Source organism: Colobus angolensis, unplaced genomic scaffold, assembly GCF_000951035.1.
Source record: "Colobus angolensis palliatus isolate OR3802 unplaced genomic scaffold, Cang.pa_1.0 Scaffold36, whole genome shotgun sequence".
Taxonomy (NCBI): domain Eukaryota; kingdom Metazoa; phylum Chordata; class Mammalia; order Primates; family Cercopithecidae; genus Colobus; species Colobus angolensis.
The window spans coordinates 5,296,990-5,307,465 of record NW_012116932.1 but is presented as its reverse complement, the minus strand read 5'-3'; the positions used below and the strand labels follow the sequence as shown (position 1 = coordinate 5,307,465).

Sequence of the window (10,476 nt, the reverse complement as noted above, 5' to 3'; positions counted from 1 at the left end):
CGCAGGGCTGGCCCCTGGCGCCGCGCGGTGTTTACCAACAAAGGGCGGGCCCGCGGCCTCGTCGCCCCGCCACCTGTATTCAGTTCGCATCTCCCAGGGCTGGGGCTGGGGGCGCGGTGGGCGCCCAGCTCGCCGATCTTGGGGGCATGATCTTGTTTGTGCAGTCGTCTGCAGAGTTCTGGTTCCTAGAGGTGCCCCTGCGATGGGGGCCGGGACCCGGAGCCTCAGGGTCGGAGTTCGGGCTACGCGGGCGCATGGAACCCAGGGAAAGAGTGAGGAAAACCTGAGCGTGGGGAATGCGGCCAAGAGGGGTGGGCAGATCTCATTAGGGGTGGCAGGATTGTAGGTGCAGCAGCGGCAGCGTGCGGGGAGGGTTGCACGTCCCTCAGAGTCACTAAGTGTAGCGAAGCGAAGGGGGCGGCTTCACGCAGCCCAAAGTCCCTTGCATCTCTTGCCACCAGTCTGCGTCGCGTTACCGGCCCAGCGGGCTGTTGGTGCTGGCTCCCACCTGCTCCCTCTTTCCCTGCCGTTGGCCCCGGGATGCGGAGTGTGGTCGCTTCGCGGGACCGCTTTGTTTGGGCACTTGGGAGGGGAGGGGGTGGGTAAGATGGAAAACCAACAGGTCCCCGTTCGCTCGGGCCTCCGGGAGGCACGTGGCGGGGTGGGTGACCCGCGCTCAGCTCCCCGGCGGCTGCGGGCGTGTGGTTGGAGGTGTTCGGCCAGCGCACTTGTGTTTGGAGGTATGTGGGTGCAGGCGTAAACAAGCGGAGTTCCGCCTGTAAAGCTTTTTTCTCCTGCGGCCCAAGCACCAATTTCCCTGTCCCAGTGGTGTCCAGGTACGCCTAACCCCGGCGGGCGCGCCGGGACGTCCCCTGGCCAGTCCTGGGAAACGTGGGGAGCTGGGCATTGAAGCTCTGGCGAGAAGGTCGGGGCGGCTGGTACCCGGCCGTCGGGTCCTGCGCGTCTTTGTTCCCAGCCCCCATTACACATGCAGCGCGGGTCCCCAGCCGCCCACGGTGGCAGCAGCCTGGAGTCTGGGAAACCCTCGAGGGGCGGGGCCGGGCGTGCAGGGGCGGGGCCGGAGTCCCCACGCTGCTGCGGGGGTGGGGATTTGGGGATTTGGCATCTCCGTCCCATTCCCACCCTAGTTCTACCTCCTCCTTTGCGTCGTCGTGAGGCTTAGTTTACACCGAAAGCGAGTGAGTTCTGTAGGGTAGTAGCGCGCACACAGCCGGAGTGCGGAGACGGGAGGGCAACGACCAGTTGGCACCTGAGAACTATATGGAAGAGAGTGTTGCAGCTCTCCTGGAGCTGCTTCCTGTGTGCTGGAGGCAAAGTGGTGGTCGTGTTGGACTTTGTGCTCCTCTTTTTTGCCCCGCTCCCTTGGGATGCATTTTTCCCAAGGAGGGCTCGAAAGTGACAGGGGAGGCATTGGTCTGCCAGAAGGAGGGCGGCAGCAAGCTGACTTGATAGGCACACAGCAGCCCACCGGGCTGCCTCCAGACCCGCTGGTTGCCTGATCCCTGGAAGTGCCGGGGCTCTTCCAAGTCCAGGCCTTTAGGAGAGCCTCCTCCCAAGACAGGACAGCTTCAAACCTGGGATCTGGGGACCACACCAGTCTCACACCTCCCTCATTAGGCAGGGCAGGGTGGCATCAGACCCCTGGAAGGACTGTATTTTTTCCCTCCGTTTCAGCCACCTAGCTTAGGCAGTGCTGAGCAGTGTATCCTGCCCGGGGAAGAAGGTCGGGGGTCACTGGATATTTCATGTAGTCACATCAGCCAGTCACTGACCTGTGAGGAACTGTGAAAAGAGCTGCCCCAGGCCCAGTTTGGAGCAGACCTGACCCTCCGTGGTTTTGGCTTCAGGGATGCCGTTTTATTTCAAGCTCCTGGCTTGCTGTTTGGAATAACCCCCACCCTGTGCAGCACACAATGGCCTGCTAGAAGGAACATCTAAAAGAATGCTGTCCTGGCGACATAAATAGTATGTGAACTGTGTATACATGTAAAACAACGTTTTCTAGTAGTCATGTTAATAAAAGGAAGAAGAAACAGCTGTGTCTTAGTTGGGACTGCCATAACAAAATACTGTCGACTGGTGGCTTAAACAGCAGAAATTTTTATCGTCAAAGTTCTGGAAGCTGCAAGTCTGAGCCCAGGGTGCAGGGTGCTGGCATGGTTGGGTTCTGGTGAAGACCCTCTTCCTGGCTTGCAGACATCTGCCTTCTTACTCCATTCTCACATGATGGGTGGGGTGGGACTAGGGGGTGTTTTCCCCTGTTTATAAGACTGTGAATCCTGTCCCCATTACCTGAGGGCCCCACCCTTCTGACTTAATCTAACCCTCACTATCTCCCAAAGGTCCCATCTCCAAATACCATTATGCTGGGGGTCAGAGCTTCGTCATATGAATTTTGGGGGAACACATTCTTTCCATGAGATGGAATGAACTTTAATAGTATATTTTACTGGCCTGGCGCAGTGGCTGATGCCTGTAATCCCTGCACTTTGGGAGACCGAGGTGGGAGGATCATGAGGTCAAGAGATCGAGACCATCCTGGCCAACATGGTAAAACCCCATCTCTACTAAAAATACAAAAATTAGCTGGGTGTGGTGACAAATGCCTGTAGTCCCAGCTACTCCGGAGGCTGAGGCAGGAGAATCGCATGAACCTGGGAGGTGGAGGTTGCAGTGAGCCGAGATTGTGTCACTGCACTCCAGCCTAGTGACAGAGTGAGGCGACATCTCAAAAAAAAAGTGTATTTCACTTAATTTGATATATACAAAGTAATCATCTCAGCCTGAAATCAGTATTAAAATGAGACATTTTGTGTTCCATTTTTGTACTATCATCAAAATCCTGTGTGTGCCTTACAGAACATCCTCAACTCCAGCTTTCCATGTTTCCAGTGCTCTGTGGAACATTTGGCTAGTGGCTACCATATTGGACAATGGAGTCTCAGAAGGGAAGGCAGAATTTTTGGTGTAATAAATGGCACATGGTGCTTATCACAAGATCAGTCAGTGGTCCGTTAGTTCTTTAATAATTCTGTAAGTCTTTTGTGGTCTGTGCCTGGCCGAGTGTCCTTGGGAAACAAGCCATTTGGCTCTTGCATTTCAGTGGACATCCTCGACACTCAACGCTATATCCTACAAGAACTCCTAACACCTGTCTCTGTACTCTGTACTTGGGGTTCAGATCAAAGGGCCTTTGAGGGTGGGGTGAACAGTATTCTAGGTGAAGTGTCCAGAGCTCTTGGAGAGGGACCTGCCTCCTGTCTCTCCCATCAGGAAGTGCAGGCCCTGATTGCTCTGAGAGGCTGACCGTTCTTTGACCCAAAGATGTTTCTTGGCCACTTCCTTGGCGGAGGGAACGAGCTTGTGAAGTGAAGTGACCTTCATCCCTCAGGCCTAGTGTAGTGGTAGCCTGAGGACACGGGCTACAGAGCCATGGGCCATGGGTGCCCCTCCCAGGGAAGAGTGTTTTCTGCTACCTGTCCTTGTATCTGCTGGGCACTTGAGGCTCTGCCCCATCTGGGTGAGCTGCCCTTTGGGAGGAATCCCTAGCTCTTAGGAGCCCTTTCAAGACAGATGAGGTGAGAAACCTGGCCATCTTTCCAGGCCCTACAGCTGGGTAAAAACATAAGATCTGAACCACATGGCCTCCCATCGCTTGGGTGGGCCTCTTTGGTATACTACTCTGTGGGTCTTTCTGGGCATCAAGAATCTCCAAAAGCACCTGGACCTCTGCTGGCACTTCACCTAAGGAGCTCCCGTTATAGGGAGCCAGTGAAGAGCCCACATTCTATACAGTGGTCCTTGATGTCATAGACCCCTCTGAGAATCTGATGAAAGCTATGGACCCTTCCCCCAGGAAAATGTAAATCAGTATATGTGTGCATGTGGCTGTACATTGTATGCACCCATTCTGTTTTGTAGATACTGGGAACCTGCTGCCCTCTGATTAAACTCCTTGAAGTCCTGGCTGCCCTGCACATATCCACTGTAGCAGTCCTAAGGGGCAATTTGTTCTGGGGTGGGAGGGTGCTTGTTCCACCTTGGTACCTCACTTACTTTGCCTTTTGTGATCCCGCTGGATGTTTAGATTCTAGCCCTGGTCTCTCTTTCCAGAAAGGTGCCCTCTTGAGTGCCTGACTATGCATTCAGCCCCTCTGCTTGGGAGCTCAGGGTAGTGCAAATGAGAACCAAGGAGTATTGGTTCAGGAGTTTAGATCCACTCACAGATACTAACCTGTTACCATGGATTGGGATCTGGAGGGTTGAGGACTGGGTCTGGATAATCTTTTTGTGGGTAACTCCAGATAGACTCTAGATAGTCCTGAGGTAGGGTCCTGGTTGCGTGGGCCTCACTCTAGAACAGGGTTTCTCAGCCTTGACCCTATTTACATTTTAGGCCTGATGATACTCTGTTGTGTGTGGGTAGTGGTGGGTTGAGCTGTTCTGTGCATTGTAGGATATTCAGCAGTATCCCTACCTCTACCCACAAATTGCAGTAGATCATGTCAACCAAAAATGTTTCCAGATCTTGCTAAAATGTCCCTGGCAGAGGTGAGAGCAAAATCATCTCCTGTTGGGAACCACTGATCTAGAGTGTTCTCATGCTTTCAAAGAGGCACACAGTTGTAAGAAGTAGGTAGGGGTGACGGCTTATGAGTGCATATCCATCCCCCCACTCTGGATGCAGGGTTGAAGGTGAGGTTCTCCTCAAAGCTTAGGAGATTACTGCTTAGTGAAATCTGCTCAGCACGTGAGAGTTTGGTTCAAAATTAGTGGTTCTGGTGTACAGCTTGCCACCGAGGAGAATCCTGGTGTCCTTGAGTTTTCCCAGAAGTGGTTTAGGTTTCAGGGAGGCGGAGGCTGTGGGTAGCTGGGCAGCCTGCCTGCCCGCACCCGCCCACTCGCCTCTGACCGTTGCCTTAAGGCTGGCACTCAGCCTCTTCCTCCCGTACACGCAGAATGTCAGGAAGTGCCTGTTGCTGGGGACTCTCTGCCTGCCCAGCACCCCCTCTCTGCTCACCTAGGGGCCTCAGGAGCTGAGGCTAGCCCTGTCTGCCAAGCGGAGCACAGGTTGTAGCAGGCTGTGGGCATGCCCCTTCCCCTGAGCAGATCTGCCGTGTGGCGCTCCGGGGAGCCACAGAGGCTGTGGGCCTGGAGCCCCCAGGCCGGGGACACGAGGGCAGGTGGGCAGCCTCTCCCCAAAGGTATGGGTGCAAGTCTCTCCCCTCTCCTCAGGGTGTGGTGGCCAGATGGGAATCTGAGGGCAGGGCCAGGCTTCCTGTTGTGGACCTGGGGAGGTGTGGGCAGCGCTGCCTTAGATATGTGGCAGCCAGCACTGGAGGCCCCGGTGGAGCGGTTCGTATTTGTGGAAGCTTGTCTATTGGGCTTGGCAGGCTGGCAGCCCCCTGTGGCTGCTCCCATGTTTATTTTCTACTCCTACCCTGGCCTGCTTTGAGCTTGGCTAGGGAATGCTTCTGTGGGACTCTCTCTCATCTTGAACTCAGTGAGACACAGTTTGCTGCACTGGGAAGGGATTACAAACTGGACTCTTAGGATGGCAGAAGCATTTTTCAAAGCCCCAGTTTCCAAGTGCTCCACATCACTGGTATGTGAAGTGCTTGCTGAGGTTCAGACTTTAGTTCCATCTGTTTTTGGGGTCTTTACAAAGGGGACTTTATTTCCTTCTCAGAATTCTTTATCTTCCTTCCCTCCCATTCTGTCACTAATTCTGTGTTCCAAAACGGAGACCCACCCCCTTGTTCTGGGCTTCCTTTTTTGGTCTCTCATTCTGCACCAGATTTAGGGGTCCATCCTAGCTCTAGAGGTGCCTATTCCTTGTGGTCCTGGGGGTACCACTCCTGAATGCCCAGGTTTTCCGGGGGTGGAAATGCTGCTGCCTTCTTCTGACTCTTTGTTTATTACATTGGTCAGTGATATCTCTGACTAAGACAATGGTAGGTACTGGAAATCAATGGATAAAGCAGACTGGGATTGTTCAGGGGTCAGCCATGCCTCTTCCTGGCCCAGGACCAGTAATGGCTTTCTGCCTTCGGATAGCCCTATGCTTTCCTCTGGTTATTCTAGGCTTGCTGTACACATACATGTGCCTTTTTCAGATTCTTTCTGGGACTGGCAGCTCCAACTGGGTGTTTTCATTCATGGACACATGACCTCTGGAAGCGGGTGTGGAAAGGAAGCCTGTCCCACTGGGCAAATGTGAGGCCCTCTTCCCAGGGGAATGTTGTCTGGATGGGTCTGACCTGCTAGACAATGGGGCTTCTCCCTGGCCAGTTTCTGGGCTGGAGCTGAGGTGTTTTGTGAGGCGAGCTCATGCTCTTTGCATGTGTTCCTCTGCCGACTATTTCAGTTCCACTCTGACAACCAAGGAGGCTAAAATTAGTTTTGGAGAAGGAAAAGGAAGGCCAGTTGGAAACCCAAGCCCTTGGCTGGAGAATGGAGGAGGCTGCTTCCCAGGTTTATGCCTGAACATTTCAGAGGATGGGACCAGACCAGCTGTTATCTGTCCATCTGAGGAGAGGGAGTGGTCCCTGTGGCCTCCCAGACCTGAACCAATTAAAACAGGAGACTGACTTGGAAGCTGACTCTCTCGAGTGTTGATGCCAGGATGTTTTTTCCTTCTGGCTTGTGCAGTGGTGCACAGTGTTTTCAGGTATGAGGACAGTGCCTTTTAATGAATGTCCAGTGTCATTGATAACCCTCCTCCCCTTCCCCTCCAACTGGATTATTATGTGTCAGTTGATTTAGAAAGCACACATGAGTTTTCCCAGCCTGGGCTGGCAACCATGGTTTAAGAACTCTTATTTTATGCACTTTTTGGGAATTTCCTTCTCACTGAAGTTTGATATTGGGTTAGAGGGGAGTCCTGTGGCCCAGGGCTCACACAGGAGGTCCAGCTTCTCTGTGAGGGCATAGTGAGTAAATGCTCATCTGCTCTGGGGCTTAGAAACTAGAGGAGCAGAAGGGTTAGAAAGATGAATTCTGGTTTCTCTTCCCACCTGGCTGGCTCCTTCTGTGAACCTTCTGGCTGAGGGTGAGACCTGCAAGGCTGTGTGGGAGTAGAAGGAGGGCCAGGGCAATGCAGTCCTACCTCCCCTGCCCTGAAACCTCCCATCCAAACCGCCCATCACTGAAAGTTTAGCCATCCTGGGGTATAGTTGGGGGAGTAGAAGTCACTTCAGCCCTAATTTTTCCATTTCTTAAAAAAAATTATTACTTTTTAAACAAGTAATATACCTACCTTGTATCGCAGAAATTTAGATGTCACAGATAAAACTAGAGTCTCCTTTTATCATCTCTGTTCCCCATCTGAGGCCCCCTCCAAATGTAATCCTTTGAAGGCTGAGGTATATTCTTCCAGACGTTTTTACCTGTGCATCTATAGAAATACTTATAGAAATAGACAGGCTTTTGGTGGGGCGCTGTGGCTCACACCTGTAATCCCAGCACTTTGGGAGGCTGAGGCGGGCAAATCGTGAGGTCAGGAGGTCGAGACTATCCTGGCTAACACAGTGAAACCCCATCTCTACTAAAAATACAAAAAATTAGCCAGACGTGGTAGTGGGTGCCTGTAGTCCCAGCTACTCAGGAGGCTGAGGCAGGAGAATGGCGTGAACCCAGGAGGCAGAGCTTGCAGTGAGCCAAGATAGCGCCACTGCAGTCCAGCCTGGACAACAGAGTGAGACTCCGTCTCAAAAGAAAAAAAAAAGACATAGGCTTTTTTTCCACCTAAAATGGTATTCAAACATTTAATTGAAGTATAAACATGTACAGAAGAATGTACAAGTAATTAACATAAGTGACAGCTGAGAAGCATTTTCACAAACTGAATACACTGGTGTAGTCAGCATCCAAGTCAAGAATCAGAAATTTTCCAGTCCCCCATCCCCAGCAAGCCCTGTTTTGTTCCATTTCAGTCTCTACCAACACCCACTAAGATTAACTACTATTCTGACTTCTAACAGCATAAAATAGTTTTGTCTGTTGCGGTGTTTCATATGAATAGAACCTTACAGAATAAACTGCTTTGTGTCCATCTTTTCCTTACCATGTTTGTGACTTTAACCTATGTTGAATATCATGGCTTTTTAAACTCGGAGATTTGCTTTGGCAAACTGTCTGATACATATGGATCTACTTTGATCTTTCTAATAACTGTGTAATATTCTAAAGTTTAAATATAGACTACATTTTACCTAGTTTTTTGCTGATGGACTTTATGATTGTATAGAATGTATCAGACTGTTTCTCAAGGATAGATGAGAAAATAACTTCTGGATTTTAAGGCGTGTATTGCTGGTTTTAATAGATACTGAAAAATGGTTATACTATTTTATTTATTTATTTATTTTTTGAGGCTACCCGAGTGATGGCAGTGGGGGTAGAAGCTGGGTGATTTGGCAGTTGGCTCTCTGCGGTAATCTGTGAGCATCCTTCCCACCCCCACACCCCAACCCCTGCTGACATGCTAGATTACAGAGGTTAGAAATAGCCTGGCTTCAAGAAGGGTGCTGGGACATGGGAAGGGCTCATTTCCACTGGCTTAATGTATGAGGAGACCTGGAGATAACCTCTCGTGCCTGCGTCTCCTACCTTGTGCCTGAGTCTCCTGGGTACTTTGCTGATGAGGGAAGTAGCAGTGGACTAGCCAGGATGTGCTGGTCTGGGTTTGGGATGGAAGTGCATATGTGTGTTCACTTACCAGGCTCCATGCTGCCTGCAGACTCTGAAAAGACTAAGGCACTTGCTGAAGGTTGCTGAAGAGCTCTGGGTAACGGCACTACTGGCGAACCCACTGCATTTGACAAAATCTGAGTGTGACAGATTCTAATTTCATATGTGGTGATAATGATGGTGGAGGTATTGGAGAAACCTGTAGAAAAACTATTTTAGAGTATGGTGAGAAGCTTTTCATGACAGAAGGAGCTCTGGTGAGTTTCTGTTCCTGACTCAGTGTATGCCTTGTTCCCTGTATAACTCTGCCATAGTTGGCAGAAGACTTAGGGAAGATAGTTTGGGATGACTTGTTCTCCAAAGCTCTTGCTTCCCAGTCTTGTTCTTCAGCTTGCTGCCTACTCTTTACTGTTATGTTGGGATTCTTTATGTAAGTCCACTGTGTCAGGCCCTGCTAATGAATTTAGGTGACACTCAAGTTTGTGGAACTGTTTCTAGTGCAAATGATACTCCAATCAGCTTTCCCACCTTATACATATGATGTGCACTGTTTGTGTCTTAGTCTGCTCAGGTTGCCATAATGGAATACCATAGACTGGGTGGCTTAAACAACAGAAATTTCTTTTCTTACAATTCTGGGGGCTGGAAGTTAAAGATGAAGATGCTGTCAGGATTGGTTTCCAGTGATTCCTCTCTCCTGGGTTGGCATATGGTAGCCTTCTTGCTATGTCCTTTTTTTTTTTCTTTTTTTTTTTAATGGTTTTGCAAAGATTTATTTCTAAGATTAAATAATGATGAGGTCTCTTCTTCCCTTGAGCATGTTTGGAAATTTTCCTCTTAGAGAATCTAAATATATGCCCATATTAAAATATCGCACAAATTAAAGAAAGCCTACTTGTTACTAAAGCAAGATTGATAATTAAATCACTACCTTTGCATGTAGCATCAAATAGAAGGCAGTGTTGTTTGATAACACATTTGTATTTTGAGTGACTATTGTCCCCCAAATCATGACATATGTGATGGAAAAGTTAAGAGTTCACCACTTCAATCATTGATTTTGATAAAGTAATTACAATAAGGACACAGCTAATGTAATTAATATATTAATTTAGAGGAACAAAGTTAAAAGTAGACCCCAAACAAACAAACAAAAAACAAAAACATGTGTATGTTGTAGGTATAGAAAAATTGAAATGTTTTAGATTTCCCAGATAAATAACAGACATTTAGGACGGATTATCATGCCAATCTTATACAATATGCAACATGATTATCTTTGTTTTATTATGCCACCTTTCTTTTGTGTTCACTCCTTCCTCTTTGACCTTGGTGCTTTACTGTAAAGGAATTTAGCAACTGCTCCTATGTGACAGGAAAAATACCTGATTTGGCAAGTGTGTACTTTATGAAATGCGATATGGCATCAATCATCATTAACCCAAATATCCCCATCACATGCAGGGCCTGACCCCATCACATCTGGTTTCCTGTTTGAAAATCCTTCATTTTGTGGAGGTTTTTGCTGATAACAATGCTCAGAATGATCTCTAGGCAATGGAAACTGACAGAAGATGACTTATCTGTCACTCAGGAGGATGCCTTGACCATGGAAACAATCAAGTACAACTGTCTATTATTACTTTTTCCCCTGGGCTTTCTTTCTTTCTTTTTTTTTTTTTTAATTTTATTATTATTATACTTTAAGTTCTAGGGTACATGTGCATAACGTGCAGGTTTGTTACATATGTATACTTGTGCCAT

General features: G+C 49.2%; 1 protein-coding gene across 1 annotated transcript in view; it reads left to right on the top strand.

The window, feature by feature from the left end:
• Window positions 1-202: 202 nt before the first annotated feature.
• ACVR2B (activin A receptor, type IIB) overlaps window positions 203-10,476 on the top strand; it is a 34,769-nt gene continuing 24,495 nt past the window's right edge. Inside the window, exons 1-5 of the mRNA XM_011953416.1 lie at window positions 203-311; window positions 462-573; window positions 827-1,016; window positions 1,149-1,199; window positions 5,131-5,225. Of these exons, the coding sequence (XP_011808806.1) occupies window positions 203-311; window positions 462-573; window positions 827-1,016; window positions 1,149-1,199; window positions 5,131-5,225 (557 nt within the window). The remainder of the gene's footprint in view (window positions 312-461; window positions 574-826; window positions 1,017-1,148; window positions 1,200-5,130; window positions 5,226-10,476) is intronic.